The 20,791-nt window shown below is 48.2% G+C and overlaps 1 protein-coding gene across 1 annotated transcript in view; it reads right to left on the bottom strand.

Annotated features, from left to right (window-relative positions):
• LOC147634381 (putative serine/threonine-protein kinase At1g54610) overlaps nucleotides 1–20,791 on the bottom strand; it is a 60,902-nt gene that overhangs the window by 16,176 nt on the left and 23,935 nt on the right. Inside the window, exons 5-6 of the mRNA XM_086805522.1 lie at nucleotides 20,491–20,718; nucleotides 20,268–20,368 (exon numbers count right to left, since the gene is read on the bottom strand). Coding sequence (XP_086661648.1) covers nucleotides 20,268–20,368; nucleotides 20,491–20,718 — 329 coding nt within the window. The remainder of the gene's footprint in view (nucleotides 1–20,267; nucleotides 20,369–20,490; nucleotides 20,719–20,791) is intronic.

The raw sequence follows: 20,791 nt of genomic DNA, 5'->3' as shown, positions 1-20,791 counted from the left end.
TGTAGTGATACCTCCGGCCCGCGGGGAGGAGGCACTAGACTCAGCAGTGGCCTTCTCGTTCCCTCTATGTGGACCTTGTGACCGGGAGTGGACTCTAGAGCTCGCTCTCAGCACGTTGAAGACTCAGGCAGTTGAGTTTTCGCATCACATGAGCGATTTGGAGGTAACAGATGTGATAGGCTGACTTTGGGAGTTGGCTCATTTCTTCTTGGATCCCGGGAGTGTGGATACATCCGGGATTCGGCATTTGGTCGTGCGCATAGTTGCAGATTTGGCACGTGACCCAGGATATGTGAGTATACACGAGGTTACTATGTCAGAGCAGGAGGCAGTCGCCATGGGTCACAGCCACTGGCGCCTGATCCGGGATTCTTGCAGTACACCGGGTGGGCAGACTCGCAGCCGTTCGGATGGGGACTACTCTCCATCCAAGCCGCTTGCGAAGGCTCGCCGCACGGCTGAGACAGCATCCACCTCAGTAGGACATCCATGAGGATCATCTCATGGAATGTACAGGGCCTTGGCGGAGCACACTTTATACGCTATCGAGGCTGCTTGAGGCAGGAGCTACAGAGATGCCTGGTTGGTGGCAGCATTGACATTCTGATGATGCAGGAGCACCACTTGGGTGAGAGCAGGATCCGGAGATATGGTTCGGTGATGCCTGGTAGATGGGACACTTTCTGGTCTGCAGGGTTTGGTCCTTTGGGTGGACAGGGAGGAGTATGCATGGTTATTGCAGATGCATGGCGGCAGGCCATTGTGGATCGAGGGATCATTGTGCCTGGTAGAGCACAGTATATCATTCTGAGGATGCATGATGAGCTATTGGGTGTGCTCAACATCTATGCGCCCAATCATGCTAGTGCCAGAGCAGAGTTCTGGACTCAGGTTACAGATGCATTGCCAGAGGCCGCACATTGGTGTGTTGGGGGAGACTTCAACATGCTTGAGGACCCGGCAGATAGGGTGGGAGGCAGTCATGTTACAGTGCACGGCACGGGGCTAGCAGCTTGGGACCGGTTTTGCATGTCACTGAGGATCACTGATGCATGGCAGCATGGGGCTTTCTCCCGGTCTCAGGACAGTCTTAGTTTCTCTCGGTCGGATCGCCGGCAGGGAGGGACTAATCTATCTCGGATTGATCGCTTTTATGTGGGCGATTGGTTGGGGGAGCGAGGGGGCTCCGTCGGCATTCTTGCTGGCACCTCATTTTCAGATCATGCGCCAGTTATATTGACTTTGGAGGAGGGGACACGGGAGCCCAGCTTGCAGTTGAGGATCCCAGAGCGGGTACTTGCAGACCCCAGTCTCGCTGAGGACATTGAGAGGATCTGGCATGATAGTCAGTGCTCTGACCAGGATGCAGCGGGCCAGTGTGCCCAGGGACTCATTGATCTTAGCTCTTTTCTGCACGCTGCAGCTTTGACACGACTGGGAGAGATTCGCGAGCGGGAGCAACGGCTGAGACGCAGCCTTGCTTCGCTACAGCGCCTTCAGGAGCAGCAGCCAGCATGTGAGTGGGTGGCGTCCCAGCTGAGCCAGGCACGCCAGGAGGTTAGAGAGGCAGAGGAGCAGAGACATGAGTTTTACTATCGTCGTCAGGCCTCTCAGTGGACGCAGCTTGGTGATAGAGTGACTGGGGAGTTTTTTGAGATCACTGGACCCCGTCATGCGCGAGCAGGGGTTCGCCAGCTTGGTAGACCGGATGGATCGATAGCTACTGAGCTCGGGGAGATCAGAGCCATTGCCACTGCTTTTTATAGTGACTTGCTTTCAGCGGAGCCAGCCACTGAGGATCGAGATGTATGCAGACAGACTGTGTGGGCCCATGTGCAGAGGAGGGTCACAGACCATATGCGCACAGTTCTAGGTGCGCCTCTGTCAGAGATTGAGCTTGCCGAGGCCTTGAGGGTCCTGCCGCGACATAGTTGCCCAGGGGAGGACGGACTGACGCCGGCCTTTTTTATGCGCTATTGGGACCTTTTGGGGCCAGGCCTCCGCAGGGGTTTTCAGCATGTTTTGGACACTGGGGTGATGCCGCAGAGCTTTTCAGAGGGCTTGATCTATCTTATCCCCAAGGGAGAGGGAGTATCAGATGATATTCGGCATTGGAGGCCTATTACGATCCTCAATACTGTCTACAAGGTCTTGGCAAAGGCCTTGAGTTTGAGGATCCAGCCCTTCCTGGGGGAGTTGATTCATGCTACTCAGACAGGATTTGTCAAGGAGCGCAGTATCCTTGACAACATCTTTACTTTCTGGGAGGCGACGGCCCGAGCTAGGTTTCTTGGCGAGGACTTGGTCGTGATGCTTCTCGATTTTGAGAAGGCATACGATAGAGTTGATTGGGGATTCTTAGAGGGCACTATGCTACGCCTGGGCTTTGAGCCAGGATGGATCAGAGGGGTGGCAGCTTTGTATTCCACAGCTCGCAGCCAGGTGCTGATTGCAGGAGGTCGGGGGCCGAGTTTTGAGCTGACCAGATCAGTCCGTCAGGGGTGTCCTCTCGCCCCTTTCCTTTTTCTCTTCTTTGCGGAGGCTATGAGTATGTATTTGTCGGCAGAGGAGGTTGGTTTGAGAGGACTTCAGCTCCCAGTCCGGGGGGAGGATTTGCTTGATGCTGAGTTTGCAGACGACACGGGCTTATTTTTGCATGGCCAAGAGGCCAATCTTATTCGGGCAGAGCAGTCGCTCCAGGTTTTTAGTGCAGCTTCGGGAGCATTGATCAATTGGCGCAAGACAGTGGCCTTTTGGATCAGTAGTGCTCCCACTCCGGCATGGAGTCCGGACCCCGGTTTTAGATGGATTCCTCCCGGCACAGCAGTGCGGTATTTGGGATGCCAGATTGGCCTCGATTTGTCACCTGAGCAGCAGATTGCCCCGCTTCTTCTGAGCATTCGGAAGAAGCTATTGTATTGGAGTACAGCTCGACTATCCTTGGCTGGGAGGGTGGTGGTGGCAAATCAGGTGCTGTTAGCGACTATGTGGTACATTACGTCTTGCTGGATTTTCTCGAGCTCTTGCATCAGCCAGGTACAGAGGCTGATCAGGAACTTTCTGTGGTCTGGGCGGGACGGTCAGCCAGCTCGGGCAAAGGTTGCATGGGCAGTTATTACACTTCCGCTGGCTCAGGGCGGTTTGGGCATTATAGATCCAGTCGATCAGAGTAGAGCCTTATTGGGGAAGCTTATTGTTCGGGGGTTGCTTCCAGGCGCTGAGCCTTGGAAAGAGCTCCTCTTGCAGCGACTGCACGCCCGGGCGCCTCCTGCAGGGGGTACTTGGGCACCAGAGATTCGCTGGATCTTCATAGAGATGAGGAGGACAGGCCTCAGTAGAGGATGGGAGGACAGATTTGCTTTGAGTATCCTGAGAGCTTGGGAGCTGCTGAGACCGGGGCTCTCTCAGCGGCCTCCTTCTTGTGTTGAGGAGCGGGCCAGGCAGCCGCTCATTTGGAGCCCAGCGGTTCGTACAGAGCAGGGTCATATGCTGGGTTCTCGGCCTCGTCTAGCCTGGGGACCTTTAGCGGCAGGCCCAGCTCGTAGTTTTGGAGACTGGCAGGCTTTCTGCAGTCTACCAGAGGAGACCCAGGTGGAGAGGCTGAGTCACTTCAGAGGGGGGTTGATTATGAGGGATGATATTCAAGAGGCACTTTCAGAGGAGTGGTTCACACCTCTCGAGCCAGTGGCCCCACGGTGGATGGGAGCCTTTACGCAGTTGGAGATCCTGATTGCTGTCAGAGCTAGCACTGAGGATGGCAGATGCCTCTATTATGAGATTCAGGATGAGGGCAGACTCCAGAGAGTGGAGGTGGAGTCGCCTTTGGTTGCAGAGTGCACCTTTCAAAGGATTCGGGTAGTGGCTGCCGCTTCTCGGAAGTGGCATATTGACCCCGACCCTGCTGACGTGCTCCCGGATTGGCGCATATGGGCATATGCAGCGCGCCCCTTGGCCCGGCTACAGTGGGACCCCGGAGAGTACGAGTGGCATGATCCTTATGCATCCCTTGAGGCCACAGAGATCACATTTTTCCAGTATACTGTTCGGCTGGGACGGCATATTTTGACGGCGAGGAGGACGGTTTCTCCAGCGGCGGCAGCGGGGCATTGGCGATTGCAGGGACTATCACAGGAGTTCCTGGAGGATTTCTGGGCTCGGCTCTGGGCTAGTCGACAGGCCCGCAGGATCTCGGTTTTTCAGTGGCTGGTCGCCCACAGGGGCTCAGCAGTTGGCACTTGGCTTGTTTACAGCGGTCTTCCGGCGGCCTGCGTCCGATGCGGCCACCCTATGGAGACACAGAGACACTGCCTTTGGGACTGCCCTCAGGCACAGCAGATTTGGCTGCGGATGCTGCGTATTCTGGCCCCCCTCTCTCCAGAGGGTATGTTTACGTGGGGTGCCGCTGCTTGGTCGACTTCGTCAGGGCCTGCTATGGGCTATGAGATGGAGCAGGGCAGTCAGGCCATCAGATTTATTAGGGGCCAGCCTCGCTTGGTTCCGGCACCGGATTTCTCGTCCGCCAGCTGGACACAGGAGAGGGATTTACGATGGGAGCTCCTCAGCAGCCTCACCATCTGGTTCACCTGGAGGGCCCGGTGCTTTACGGCCTTTGAGGGGAGATTAGAGCCACCAGCAGAGACTGTTCGGGGGATTTGGCAGGAGTTGATCCACACCCTGCGAGGACAGTACGACCGCATCCGGGGAGACTCGGATGAGGCGATCTTACGGCGCCAGGCCTTTCATACCACTTGGCGCTGCGGCCCGTTCTACACCCTACACACGGGATCCCCCCGTTGGCACTACAGGCCACCTGTTTGGCTCTTTCCCCCCCCCATTGTATGATTTAGCCGCTCAGTCCTTTCGACTGATGCTTGTATTTTGCAGCACCTAGGGAGAGTCTCCCGGGCTGCCATGATGTATTCACTGCTCTTCTCTCTGTTAGGAGCAGGAGAGATCTCTTTTGTAGCCCTACGGGCGTTTTTTACATAACTAATGAAAGGATCTTTTCTCGGAAAAAAAAAAAAAAAAAAAACCAATCCGTCGTGTAACACGAAATGGTCCACAATATCTAGGGGATAATTTCGGAGATCTACCTGTCCGTAAAGTCTCGGAATCTTTTGGAACTCGCAAATACACCATCGTTCCTTCCCAAAAGCCAAAAAACAAAAGCTAAAGCAAAAGCTGAGCCTAGCTTTTCGAGTTTTTTTGGCTTTTGGGAAACCTTTATAAACCCCCTCACGTGGGCTTCTTGCCACACATCTCTCGAGTTCTCAAGTTCTCAAGTTTTCAAGCTCTCAAACTCTCAAGTTCGCTCGCACTTTCATTGTGCAAAGATCGAATTTTCTCTCCACGTACCCTCTTCACGATGTCGACCCAAGAATCAGAGTTGGAGCCCCTCGTGGAACGCGAAGGCTTGCCGGCTACGGAAGGCACTGATGCCGATCTTTTTGACGAGTTTGTGGCAAAATCAGATTTCCAAGAGTTCAAAGTAGCTCTCGAAGCTTCTTCGACGGAACGTCAGGCACAAATCGCAGCCCAGATGCAGGCTTTGCAGAACTCCATCGCTCTATTGACCACTACCCTCTCTACTTTCTCGGGAATGGATACCTTGGCTTCAGCTTTAGGCCCCAATATTACTCCGGAACCGTTCGGGGGCGAGCAAAAGCAGAGAACCAAGGAGATCGTGGACACTTGGCTACACAAGTGGCAAGTTCACTTTCAGTTTCATCCATATGATGATGGAAAGAAGATACAGTTAGCAGCAGGTTTCCTGTCCGGCAAAGCTTTGCTTTGGTGGAAGGAACTAAACCCAAAGCCAACGACTTGGGCACAATTTGAAGACATTTTCAAGAAAGAATTCCTCAAGAAAGAGGATGATTATGATGTTGTTGCCCGGTTTTCAGCTTTGACCATGACCTCGCAGCACCTCACTTATGAGGTCTACCTCCAGAAGTTTCGTGACTTGCAGATGAAGGCTACAAAGATGGATCCCACTACTCTTTTGGGGTTTTTCGTAGCTGGTTTACCCGACTCGTACCGATTATAGGTTAAAAATAATAAATGTAAAACTTTGGACGAGGCCATTCATTCAGCTCGTATCTATGATGATACGATGGTCTCTTCCAAGTCAAAACCCGTTACCGAGCAGGGGAACAAGCATAAAAGAAAGTTCTCCGCACCTATGGCTAACACGACTGAAGGCAAGTCTTCGGACCAACCTTCGAAGAATTCAAGTTCGACACCAGCGAAGAAGAAACGATTCCTTAGGGCTTTGAAGCCCAAGAAGGAAGGACGTTGTTTTATCTGCGAAGAAAAAGGACACATGCGTAATGAGTGCCCAAAGCAAAAGGGTACCAAGTCAAACGCAGGACCCAAGCCAAAGGCAGCTAACCAGTTGTCTTTGACAGGTACGTCAATTACTGTACTTTCTCGCCCTAGTACTTGTTCTGATTGTCTGTTCAATTCTAAGGTATTTGGCATGCATGATCTTCTCCGAGTTTATGGAGAAGTGAATGGCCATAAAATTCACATTCTGTTAGACCCTGGCAGTTCGCATAACTTTGTTAACTACAAACTTGTGCAGAAATTGAGTCTTGATACGACACTCAGCGACCATACCTATGAGGTACGTCTACCTGCGGGCAGACAAGTTTGGGATCGCAAAGTGGAGATGCTTCCAATCCAGATTCAGGACTACAAAGATACTCTGGAATGCTATGTTATGCATCTGGAAAATGTAGACTTGTTATTAGGGATTGAGTGGTTTAAGACTCTTGATGTCCAGATAGATTGGTCTAGTCATATTTTTTCTTTTCAGCATAGGGACACCAAGTATAGTATTTTAGGTGATTGTATCCATCCCTCTCAGGGACCTCTTGTAAATACAATTGATTTTGGAAATATAATGAATTCTTCTTTGTACACCGCTTTCCATTGTGTCTTGATTCCACTTTCTTCTTTTCTCATCCCTTCCATGGATGTGAATGAATTAAGTGTGTTTGAAAGCAAAGAATTACAGAAGATACTTGATTCGTTTCAAGATGTATTTCCTAAGGAATTGCCATCGGGTTTACCACCTGAACGGGCAGTAGATCATCGTATTGACTTGATCCCTGGTGCTTATCCTGTGAGTATTCCACCTTATAGGATGAGCCAAGCTGAGGAAGATGAGTTGGCTAAACAACTCGAAGATTATCTGAGGATGGGCCAGATCCGTCCAAGTAAATCACCTTGGGGTGCACCTGTGTTGCTTAGGAGAAAGAAGGACAATACTTGGAGAATGTGTATAGATTACAAAAGATTGAATAAGCTGACAATTAAGAACCGTTATCCTCTCTCTAGATCAGATGACCTAATTGACCGGTTAGCAGGAGCAAAATATTTCACGAAGATAGATTTGCGTACTGGCTACCACCAGATACGTATTCATGAAAGGCATGTCGAAAGAACCGCCTTTCGGACTAGGTATGGCCATTACGAGTTTCTCGTATTACCTTTTGGGTTAACCAATGCTCCAGCCACTTTCCAGCAAATGATGAACGATCTTTTTCGTGAACATTTGGGAAAATTTGTGGTGGTGTTCCTGGATGATATTTTGATTTATAGTCGTACTCTTGAGGATCATGTCAGACACCTCACGATTGTCTTATCTCTTTTAAGACAGAATCGACTATATGCTAAATTGAGTAAATGTGAGTTCTTTATGACCGACATCATTTACTTGGGACACAAGATCACTAGAGACGGATTGAGCATTGACTATGACCGAGTTCAGAAGGTTTTGGACTGGCCTATACCGCGAACAGTGAAACAACTTCGTTCTTTTCTCGGTTTTGTAGTTTTTCTAAGGAAATCTGTACGGGAGTACTCTCAGCTCACACTACCGATGACCGACTTATTGAAAGGTCGTGGACGTAAGTCCAATCAGCCTATCACTTGGAATAACGATTTGGATATGGCCTTCAGACTTTTGAAAGATAAAGTCAAGGAAGCACCTATCTTAGCATTGCCTGATCCTAGTCGGCCTTATGTTCTTGAAACTGATGCCAGTGACTATGCTATCGGGGCTGCTTTATTTCAAGATGGTAGACCGGTTGCTTTTGAAAGTAAAAAGCTAGACGACACTCAATCTCGTTGGCCAACCCTTGAGAAGGAGCTTTATGCTGTGATTCATGCTCTCAAGGTTTGGAGACATTATTTATATGGCTCCAAGTTTGTGGTATTGACTGATCATCAGTCAATCAAGTATGTGTGTGATGCGGATGATTTGAGAGGCAGGAAAGCTCGTTGGGCAGAGTTAATGCAAGATTTTGATTTTGAGATCCGTTATCGGAAAGGGTCCATGAATAATATTGCAGATGCGCTTAGTCGGATTAGAGAGGTGAATACTTTGTCGTTCACTTATCGAGCAATTGTTTAGACTGTACGGGTTACCGCAGGACATAGTCAGTGATAGGGACTCTAAGTTTACGAGTGACTTTTGGAAACTTGTTTTCGAGAAGTTGGAAACAACTTTGAATTTGAGTTCCTCAGATCATCCTCAATCTGATGGCCAGACTGAAAGAGTGAATCAGATTTTGGAGGATATGCTTCGAGCATATGTATCCAAAAGACAAAGTTCATGGGAGGATTATCTTCCTATGTTAGAATTTGCATATAACTGTACTAAGCATACGAGTACAGGGTTTAGTCCTTTCATGCTTATGTACGGTTTTCAACCAAGATCACCTGTTACAGTAGGATTCTCAGGACTTCAGCATGATGCAGCACGTAATTTTTTGCAAGATATGTAGGAAATGTTACAAGTTGCGAAGGAATCTATTAGAAGTGCTCAAGACCGAGACAGGTTTTATTCTAATAGACATCGTTCACCCAGAGAGTTCTCTGAAGGAACGATGGTATATTTGCGAGTTCCGAAAGATTCCGAGACTTTACGGACAGGTAGATCTCCGAAATTATCTCCTAGATACTGTGGACCATTTCGTGTTACACGACGGATTGGTTCAGTTGCATATGAATTGGATTTGCCTTCTCATGTGAAAGTTCATCCTGTATTTCATGTCAGTAGACTTAAGGAAGTACTGGGTGGAGCAGATCAGTTAGTTACTCCTCAAGAAATTATAGATGTCCAGGATATGACATTTGTTCCGCACGAACCTGAAAAGATTCTTGGCTTTCGTGAACGAAGATTGCGTCATACGCTTATCACGGAATACAAGATCAAGTGGAAGGATCGTGTTGAGGAGGACGCTACATGGGAGACATTGACTTCTCTTCAGAGAGATTACCCTGGCTTTTTAGTGAGCTCAGGAGTGAGCTCTTAGAGGAAGGGGAGTATGTCATGTGCACAGTGGGTATCTACCGTGTGCTATACGCATGCAAGACTAGTTTCGAGGCTTGGGGAAGCTTGGAACTAGGCAGGCTGATTGACGAGCTGAGTTAGGGATATACTAACGGGCGGGCACCCAAGTATGGACGGGCGGGCACCCAAGTGTGGACGCCCGATGACCGGCCAAGAGCCTATAAAAGGGTGGCCAAGGTTAGTTATTGAACATAGAGAGTCTCGCGAGTTTGTGAGAGCTCTATGGTCTTGGAGCCTGGATCTAGTGCAGACGTGCACCTGCTTTGTGCAGCCGAGGCCGGCAGCAGTCTCGAGGCCCGCGAGGGCAGCTTCGTGGCGGTATGGGACGTCACGAGGAGGAGATTGGTCGGTACGTCATCCTAGTTAGCTCAGCTCGTGGCTCGGTGGGGACAGCCAAGATTGTGGGCTTGCCCACGGCTGTCATGGTTGGGAGGTGAGTCAGGCCTGCACCCCTTTGTTGTTTGTTGTTCGTTTGTTTGCAGGATTCGAGTTTCGAACCAAGATCGATCACGAGGGAAGATTCGTGGGGATTTGACATTCCGTCCTAAGCAGAATGTGTATCCCTCACTGTGACCACTGCTGAGTGTGCATGGTGCAATGAGTGGTGTTTGTTAACTGCTGGTTCCTAGTAATACAAGTGGACATTATTATTGTGCACTGTTGCTTACCTGCTCCAATTTAATCAAGTATTGCTTGTTATGCCATCGTTTCTTCCTATGTTTCTTCCTAATGTTCTGTCCTAGGACTCCTGTGTCCAAGAGTGAACCACCATAACCTCTTAGTGTACCTGGGCAACCCAACCTGACAGGTACACTAAAATTTGGCATGCCCGGTGGGACACTCTAACCACAGCGGGAGTTCCTAGCTTTCTTTCTGTGAGCTTACATTGTGTGTTTTCTGCATGCCCAACACTCGTTCTCGTGTCAATCTGGTTGGTCCAATCCGAAGTTCTCTCTCTCCCCATTACTACAATCATAGGAGGCTAATCAACTTTGTACCACCCCAAAATCCTCCTCCACCCCTTCCCATGGCACATGCACATCTAGGAAATCCTACTGGCAACAACCAGGGTGGAAATCCCCCTGTTCAAGAACCATTGACCACTGCGTGCTGGGCTGGGTCAATGTCAAGCTTCAGGTTCTGCCATGGAAGACGTGGATGACCAAATCAAGTGGGGAGTGTGACACGAGCTAAGTATGTTTTTACCTGGGATTTAACTTTACAAAACACCAAAACCCTAAAGTATGCTTTTTTTCTGCCAAAAAAACTGCTTGCCACCTCCTCAGCTTTCTCTCTCTCATTTGGCACTGACCTGCATGCATCAGGCCCTACACGGCCACCTACTGTTGTACGGCCTGCTGAGTAGCGCCGTCTGACTGCTGGACACAACATCTCTGCTGGTCTGTCCTGTGCAGTACTTGCCCCATCAGATGTAGGCATGCCCATTCCAAAGCTCATCTAGCCTAAAATAGCAGCCTGCTGCACTCATGGGAGCCTGCACATGGTTGCTCTTCCTCTGCATGCGTGGCTGCAAACCACGCAACAACCTTGCACACCATGAAACAACCCTAAACTGCAACGCTACCAAGAGAGAAGAAAAGCCAAGCGTTAAGAGTCCAAAAACCAGGGCTTTCCCACGACAATCCTGCCCGCACGCATGCATACAAATCTCCCCATTCTTGCCCTTCTCTCAGAATCAACATGAACCTTACCCTACCAACAAAACCTAAAAAAGCAGCTACTTGCAGATTCAAAACGCAAATATGGTAACTGAGGGATAACTGGTTTAGGCAACCTTGATAAAACACAACGACACAGAAACCTTGCTTTTTTCCGCCTCCGCAAGTAGGCTTGCTCTGATACCAACTATGAGGGACTCCTCCCAAGGATCACCTAATACACAGGCATAAACAAGATTAGAGAAACCAAATAAAAGGGGTGCATGCAAGCTCACCACCCAACAATAGGTTCATGTCCACAAACCTTCCCTGAGCGAGGGGCTAAGGTGCCACTCTCACAACTCCATGCCAGTCAACCTTGGCGTCCCATACCGGCAGTGCCTGCCCATAGGGGCCCTCGGCAAAGATTCATGGTAGGAGTAAGCCTCTTGGTCCAGGTCCAGACCACAATGAATCAATAATAACCCAAGACTCACTTATATAGTGTTTATTGCCGCTATAAATAACAGTCCAATCATAAATAGCCAACCTCAGTTTTATTAAATCTGAACACTAGCCACTTGAATCCGCCTACTTTCGCTAATCCCAGGGTTCCCCTAACCCACTGGATTAGTCCTTAACCCCAAGGGTTAGCACTAGGTACATAACATTTGCAAATGAGTGAAAAGGCCTCAAGGGAGGAGACTCTATATGCCAACAAGAGCTCGAGGTCTGCGTCAAAGAATAGGTAAGGGGCGGTGGCCTCTGTTGGGGATGACGGAGTGGCTGCCATGGAGTCCTCCTCGAAGCCGACTCTTGCGGAAAGATCAACAACCCGAGCGCTAAACCTGCAAAGACAAGAAAGAGGGGGGGGAAGGGGGGGGAGTGTTCGGGCGATATGGAGGGCGGAAGTGAAGAGAAGGGGGGGTGGAGGGGAGTGCAAGAGGCAGAGGGCATGGACGGCCTCACGTGTGATAAGGAGGGGGGAAGGGAGCAGAAGGGGGGTGGAGGGGAGTGCAGGAGGCAGGGGGCAGGGGGCAAGGACGACCTCATGACCAGGAGGGAAGGAGGCGGAGGGGTGCGCGAAGAGGCGCAACGAGAAGGAGGGGCGGCAGGCAGCGCGGAGGGTGGAAATGAAGGTAGAGGGTGGAAGCGGGAGGCGGGCGAAGGTGGGATTAAGTCCCTAGGAAGAGGGAGGAGGGGGGCAGTGCAATGGAAGAGGGCGGAAGCCGGAGGTGAGGGGGGAAGGAGGAGGAAGCACAAATGGGGGGAAGGAGTGGATGGAGACAACGAGGGAGGGAGGGCAATGGCGAGGTCGGGGGGGGGGGGGGCGAAAAAGGACTGAATTAACAAGCTAACACACCTATAAAATCAAACAATAAGGAAAACTCACAAAATAACAAAAACTAACGATTTTTTGTCTAGGAAATACACAAAATTCAACCCTGGGAAAAAAAAGAGACAAAATACTTGGTAAGAATACTTAAGAGCTCCATTTGATCCATTGAGTTGGTCTTGGGGGCTTCAACCTCTTCAATATGAGAGACTGCACCTTGGAAGAGGGTGGAATCAACCGCGCTACCCCTCAATCAAAAACAGAAACGAGAACTCGATGAGCTAGGCAAGCAGGGTGATTCTGAGTAACGGATCTCAGAAAGCATGGCACTGCCCACATCCATCTTTCTAGCTAGTTAATCACCATTCATCTTCCCATCAAACTTGGGGGCTTCAACCTCTTCAACATGTGACACTGCACCTTGGAAGAAGAGGGTGGAATCAACCACGCTACCCCTCAATCAAAAACAGAAATGAGAACTTGATAAGCTAGGCAAGCAGGGTTATTCTGAGTAATGGATCTCAGAAAGCATGGCACTGCCCACATCAAAAACGGAAACGAGAACTCAATGAACTAGGCAACCTGGGTGATTCTGAGTGAAGGAATCACAAAGTATGCTTTCAGGAACTTAATGTCGAGGGTAATGGAAGCGGGCATGGCCCACCTTGCTTCCAAACTATGCCCACAACCTTGCTGATGGTGCTGTGTCACAATCTGTGTGCTTCTCAACATAAGAAAGAAGTTTCTCTTCAGATGTCATGAAAGCCCATGTGCTGGACATCCAGGTATATAAAGCAGGTTGGATTTGGTCAAAAAGGACATCTATTAGCCTAAATTGCCAACTGATGTAGAATAATGTATTGACAATGATGTCAAGTTAACAAGGTTGAATGCTTGAGACAAAGTGGCTTATCGCATCCATTGGAAATTCCCACGAAGAGGGGAATGTATCTCTAAAAACTTTGTGCTTGGATTACCATGGAAGGGCATGATAACACTTGAGTGAACGCCCCATTCCATTCATCAAATATATTCTGCATGCTGGGATAAGCAACTCGGATATATAATGCTACTTGTGAGAAATTTTGCACAATATTTGAAAATTGCTTCTGGTTTGTGAGAGAGAAACGAATTTGAACCTGAATTTCTCTTTCAGTATGATGTTAAAAGACTGGACTAAACCTTGCCCAAGGTGGCAGAAATAAACTTATAAGGTCTGCTTTACCTGGGACAAAGCTTGTACACTCTTCCAGATGTTGGAATTGTAAGGTAAACCATTCAAATAACCTTCAATACACAAGGTAAGTGGTCCTAATTCGCTTAAAATTGAAGACTTTCTAGAGCGACTTGCAACATCTCTTGTTGGTCTTGCAGAAAGTTGGAACATTTTTGCCTTTGATTTTCTGCAAACAAATGGACCATGAATGCTAGGTTCAAGTTTGATATCTAAACATACGTAATTTTCTCAAAAAGACTTGTAGAAGCATAGGCATTTAGAGCATATTCTTCTACATCTATTTAACCTCCTTTGTTTGACCATTTGATTTAGGATGATAAGTCAAACTCATTTTCAATTGTGTATTCATTTTCTTGAATATACTTACCCCAAACGTTGGGATTGTGATTAGTAACAATGTTAGTTCGCAACCCATATAGAGTGAATAACTTTTTAATGAAAAACTAATATACAGCTATTAGTGTTATGACTACGTTAACACTAGATAGATGTCCAACAGAAGTGGTGGTTAGAAACATTGTGGGTACAATACACACAATACGAGTACAGAAAGTACTAATAAGATAAGGTACGCCACTCTTTTTCTAGTTTGAATAGTATAAATATCAAACATGGTATATTGAAAACAATTGTGTACATGTAATGCCTATAGGTTGCATGTGAAAGCATATGGGATGTGCATGGCTGAGGCACAGGGGCGCCCTAATGAGGTCAGGACATACAGGAACTTCCAAATTCATATAGAAGCTTATACATTTTGTAGGACGTATGGAACGTCCTGTACGGTACACGTGCAGTACGCAAAGTATCATACGGATCACAGATTATGAAGTTAAGAATGCCACTATGAAGCGCGCATGCATACACACACACACACATGCACCGATAATTGTAACGTTAATCTTTGTATTATGTACAATGAATGAAAGAACAACTCAACGTTCATTGTTTGAAGGAAGCTCTGAAAGAGTGCACAGAGCGGAAGCAGAGTGGCACTAGAATGTGCTGAACAGAGAGTGCAAGAGAGAGAGAGATATGGAGAGAACTATGCTGAATATATTCAAGCAAAACAGTCCCAAGCAAGAGACACTACAAGTCTCATAAGTGAGGGAGTAAAATATGTACAAGACTGAATGAGAAAAGAGAGGCCAGCACACTATTTATAGTAGGGGAAGGCTGGCTGACTGGAGCTGCAAAACAGGCCGACTGGAACTACTGGACATGGCCGACTAGAAAATGCCAGAAAGGCTGGGAAAAATCCCAAAAAAATACTAGAAAAAGGGGTGGCCAGCCCACAAGCAAGGGCCATGCAAAAAGGACCAAATGGGCACCATAAAAGAGCAGAATTTGGGGATGAATGTGCTAACACCCCCTCTCAGCACCAGATGCTGAACAAACTCCGCGAATCTGAAGATAAGGAGCCAAGGAAGCTTGAGAAACCGGCTTGGTGAACAAATCTGCAGCATTCTCCACGGAAGGACAATACTCCAAACGCAAATCTCCAACAAGAACCCGTTCACGAACATAGTGATACTGAATCTCAATGTGTTTCGTACGAGCATGAAACACTGTTCTTGGCGATGGCGATGCAACTTTGATTGTCACACCAAAGAAGAGTAGATCCGGTAGGAGGACAGCCAAGCTCCTCCAATAATCTCCACAACCATATCGCCTCACATGCAGCATAACAAACTGCACGGTACTCCGCCTCGGTAGAGGAAAGTGCCACAGTAGGCTGCTTTTTACTACTCCAAGAAATGGCTCCAGTGTTAGAAGTCATCTCCTGTCTATTTGTATACACCAGGGCCTCTGTTGTGGGTGTGCCCGCCCGTATATCATTTTTCCACACTCCCCGTATTTTTTCCCTATTTTTTCCCATTTTTCCTAGTGGTGGGAGGGCTGCCAGATGATGCCAGGAGCACCCCATTGCTGGCCGACTGGATCTACATCAGTCGTGGGCTTCAGGGCTGCTGGCCGACTTGTTTTGATCAGTCGTGGGCATCAGAATGCTGGCCGACTGCATTTATTCAGTCGTGGGATTATTTTCTCCAGTCGTGGGCACTCTTGCTGCTGGCCGACTGCCCTCTAGGAGATGTATATATAGCCCCTCAGCCCCCACCACTTTCTCATTCAGTTTTGCCGGGATCTTGTGTATATAGAGAAGAGTTTACACACCTATCTCTCTGTGTTTCTTGTGCTGATTATTTTCTGCAGTCTACTTGCTCTTGTCTACCCAAGTTTGGTTATCGTTTCCGTTGCATATTCTGACATGGTATCAGAGCCCTAGGCTCTAGGAGATCTTGGGCGTTTTTCTGAGCAAGAGGGGGAGCAACAGGTTGCTGATTGGTGGACTGTTTCGGGCTGAACGGGAAGAGAAGGTGCAAGAGGAAGGCGGGCAAAGGTGCTGGACAGCCACTTGCAGATTTTCAGATTTTTTTTTCCCACCCACCCACCCTTTCAGGTTACTCTCCGCGATAGCAGATTTACTAGAGATGGCTGAGAAGCACGTGAAGATTCCGACTCTCCCCACGTTCCCAGTGGATCATTAGTTGGACGGGTCCAATTACGGCATCTGGAAGGTCATGATGGAGTCAGTTCTGGAGTCATATGACCTTGCTGATTTTATTATCATAGGGATGCCACGGCCGGAAGCTGAGGAAGGGGAGTTATTATCTACGAGGAAGGACCAAGAGGCACAGGCACACATGTGGGATCATGTCAACGCCAGGGTCTGGTCCTTTATTTTCCTCAATTGCACACCACAGGTGATCAACCATGTGAAGCACATGACGCTGGCGAGAGGCATATGGGAGCACTTGGCTTCTTTGTATAACAGGGTGTCACCCATGAAGCGGATATCCTTGGAAGTGCAGATGCGGGTTATGAACCCTACAAAGTCTTCGACGATGCGGGAACACATTAACAAGCTGCAGGCCCTTCAGCAGGAAGTCCTTCAAGCTGGGAAAGAGATATCATCCGAAGATATGGCCATCACGTTACTTTCCCACTTGCCTGGTCAGTATTCTGCTTTCTATTCCTCGTTGATCACGAGTGGCAGGCTCAGCACCATTACTTGGGAGGAGCTTGTGCCAATGGTCTTGGACCAGCAGGAACGTTTCACGAACCCTCCTCACGGCGGAGGTTCAGAGGCCTTAACTGGCCAACCGTCGAAAGGCCGTAATACCAACAAGGGCAAAGGGAAGGCTTCACCGGAGAAGTCTTCTGAGAAGAAGCCTGATCCAGAACGAGAGAAGCTGAAGGCCGAAAGATCTTGTAATGATTGTGGCGAGACAGGCCACTACTAGAGGAAGTGCCCTAAGCGAACAGGGAAGAGTGCTGATTCCTCAGCCTCAGCTGCGAAGACTTCGGCATTTGTGCACTTAGAGATGGTGGACTCCGATGCTTCATCATCTTCGAGCGAGGAGGCAGTTGGCTTCACCGCGAAGGATACCCGGGAATGGATTCTCGACAGTGGTGCTTCGAGGCACATGACTCCATCCCGTGACTTCTTTCTGGATCTGAAACGGCAGTCCGGTCGTATCTTTATTGGCGATAACTCCACTATTCCGATACATAGTGAGGACCGGATGGAGATTATTCCTGACGGCAAGGGGAGCAAGCATGCCGCTGCATATTCTGACATCCAGACCCAAGTGAAAAAACACAACCAGTGGTCGAACACTGTGTATTTGGATCTCCAGCCTAGTTTGAGTAGACCATCCAACAAGAGTGCGTCCTTGGCCATAAAAGATGCCAAAATCCAGAGTGCCATGCAAGTACCGAAGAACTCTGAGAGCACACCCCCAATGCTGCTGACGGGGTTTGGATGAGAAGGAACTCAATAAACTGACTGCGAAGCATATGTCCAATCGGGAGTAGGTCCACCATACCAAACAACTGACGAGAACCCGATATTGTCCCTGATCAGTCCCTGGAGAAGCATCAAGTGAAGAAAGCTTCTCACCAATATCCATAGGAGAAGATACTGGTTTGCACCCAGTCATCTGAAATTTGTCGAGAATCTCCCGAGTGTACTTTTGCTGAGAGAAGAAAATGCCCTTCGAGGTTTGCCAAATCTCAAAGCCAAGAAAATAATGCAAGAGGCCAAGATCCGTCATCTCAAACTCTGTCTCCAAAGCATCCATAACAGAACGGATCCGCACAGAATAAGAACCTATAAAGATGAGGTCATCAACATAGACCACAATGATAACAATCAACCCCCTCTCAAGGAGGATATAAAGGTTCGAATCTGCGTGAGAATGGCGCAGGCCGAGCTTCTGAAAGAGCTCATCAATCCGCTCGTACCAAGTCCGCAGAGCCTGCTTTAGACCATATAAAGCCTTCTTCACCCGGTACACATGATCCTGTTTGCCCGGACTAACAAATCCTGGCAGCTGATCAATATAAACCTCCTGTGTAAGCTCTCCATTCAGGAAAGCCGACTTGACGTCCATCTGGAAAACGGGCCATCTATGATGTCCTGCAAGCGCAAGAATGGTGCAAATGGTAGTCATCCGGGCCATCGGAGCGAAGGTCTCATCGAAGTCAACACCAGGGCGCTGAGCATAACCCTTGGCAACCAACCTCGCCTTGTGCTTGTCCAAGCTGCCATAAACTCAGAACTTTGATTTGAAGATCCAACGCACACCAATCACCTTACGCTGCAGTGGCCGAGGCACCGAAATCCAAGTGCCATTCCAGTCGATAGCATCCAGCTCTGCCTGCATAGCACGACGCCAAGGCTCATGTGAAAGAGCCTCGTCTACAGAAGTGGGATCAGAAGGACCATTAATGATAGTAGACATAAGAGCATAATTAACAAACATGTTAACCTTATGAATTTGTTTCCCTGTAACTTTGGAAGAACGCCGAAGAGAACCAGGCGGCTCACGTAACCCAGAATCACTAACTGTCTGATAATACCAACCAGGTACAGATCTGCTCGAACTCGCCGGAGGAGGAGCAGGGTCATCATCATCTAACTGAGTATCCTCAGCTGGAGGTGTAACAGAAGCAGCGGGAGCAGGAGGAGGAGAAGGAGGCGGAGACGGAGTGGAACTGCTTGGGACTGAGGCTGAACTTTTTCTCATGAGATGAATGATTTACTGAGGAATGAAGTGCTTGCTTGTATATGCTCCTAGGCTTCTGGTCGGCCAGCAGATGTTGTCCGCCCCCAATAGCACTTGGACAAAAAAAAGAGAGCATTAAATGCTATTAATAATGCTGCACATAGAAAAATACCTTTTTTAATGCTGCCCGACTAGAAATGTTACCCGGCTGCATGCAAAGCAACATATTATGCTGGCCGATTGAGTACCCATGCTAGCCGACTATTGCTGTGAAGCATATGATGCTGTCGGCTGAGTACCAGTGCTGGCCGACTGTTGCTATGAAGCATTAACTGCTGTCGGCTGATGCTTTTAAGCGTCTAATGCTGTTGGCTGATGGTTGTGGTCATGGACTGGCTTTTCGCTGGCCCATAGGCCTGTCTACTATGCAACTACATGCACTAATGCAACTCTACTGCTAAGGCTTGACTTCTACATGCATGAACTGATGAATTCTCCAAGTGGGTAAAAGAATTGACACATGCAGACTCTCTATGGCTGTGGAGACTGACCTACGTAGCTCGTGCCTGGACTGGGGCTCACAATGGGGCCACGGCATACAACAAAATATTCCTAAAAAGGTAAATCCTACTGGTGAATGATGCACTGATGTAGAGCCAATTTGCCACATAGCACTCCAGTGCAGGGTGCATGTGATAGGGAACATGTTATGCGCCTAAAGGGCATAATAATGCTGTCTTCTATGATGGGAATGGGCTTATAATTATTGGGGCAGTGTAAAGTGACTTAAGGACATTGCTTTATTACTAATCCCATGCCTATATAAGTGAACAGACTGCTCATAACAAGGATTTCACCAATGGGAGGGCTCCCGAGTCCCAAGAAGCAGGACCTGGATCAGACATAGGACAAACTCTAGCCAAACACTTGGGTATGGGTTTCGGTGAGAGCATTCATGCTCTTCACGTGTATGACATAAATAAAGGGTGGGGAATCATGGCTTCATGCTGGAGACAACTCTCAGAGCCCTATTGGTTTTTTGCCTCAGCAACTGCAGATTAGGGGCTACAAAACCCTCGCTCTCCCTCCCACTCTGACATCTGCCCTTTCCTCTACTTTGCATTCCAGCAGCAGCAAGCAGCCCAAACTCCTTAAAGTAGGTGAGACCACCTCCATCATTAACAATCCCGCAAGCCATCTAAGTTCTCATTAAAAGAGCCAACAGCTCAGCCATGTGCAGTACAAGACTTCCAGCAGCAAAAAGCTTATTCTCGAGATATTTCACTAGTGCAACTTTTACAGATAGGTGAAAATTTGTCTTATATCAACTTTTCTTACAGCCTTTAAACTCCAGCATGGATATCAGGCTGTCAAACCTTAGCAGCACATGCACAAACAACTCCGAATTATGTTTCTGCTTGTCCATGATGATAGAAATAGGAGGCTCAGCAAATCATGCTACCTTATGATCTAGTTTACTAGATATGGCCTTTTCCCATAAAAGACCATAATCAGCTTGCAAAACGCCTCAATTCATACCTTATTACTATCTGAATATGATACTATTTACAGGCTTTGTTGAGCAAGTTGGTAAACAATTTACCTCCTGGCTCTGTCAACAGTTACTCTGGTATCACTCTCTTTTTCTGCTGAGCATTTTAGTAGACTGGAAGGATCGCATGCTACGGGCTTGGAAGTAAAAAACTGCCAATTCGGGCATTCAGTTGAGAGCACTTTCATGAAGCACAATGGACAAAAAAAAATACGGTTATTCACATTTTTATCATCTCCTTAGCATGCTTAGTTAAGGGCAAAATGTTACACACTTCACTTTTCAAAGCTTCTGATGAAGTTCCCCGAGCTTGTGGATCAATTGCAAGTAGAGCACCCAACAGATCCAATGCCGTTCGTGGGAGATCCTTGAAAGTTTCTTCCACACTCCTTATGTATGGGTGTTGCGGTTTAAAGATAGTTGCATGAGGAAGCTTATACTTCTGCCAATATTCTTCAGATGGTGAGCCGCACAGCTTAAAAATTTTGTGCAACTGTTCCACCTGTATAAGCAGGCCTTTAGATTATTCAGGTAAACTGCATAGTGAACAGTATTCAGGTAAACTGCATAGTGAA

This window comes from Cibotium barometz, chromosome 11 (assembly GCF_041138505.1).
Source record: "Cibotium barometz isolate CiBa-2024 chromosome 11, ASM4113850v1, whole genome shotgun sequence".
Taxonomy (NCBI): domain Eukaryota; kingdom Viridiplantae; phylum Streptophyta; class Polypodiopsida; order Cyatheales; family Cibotiaceae; genus Cibotium; species Cibotium barometz.
The sequence above is the reverse complement of the archived record's forward strand: the minus strand, read 5'-3'. Positions and strand labels throughout refer to the sequence as shown.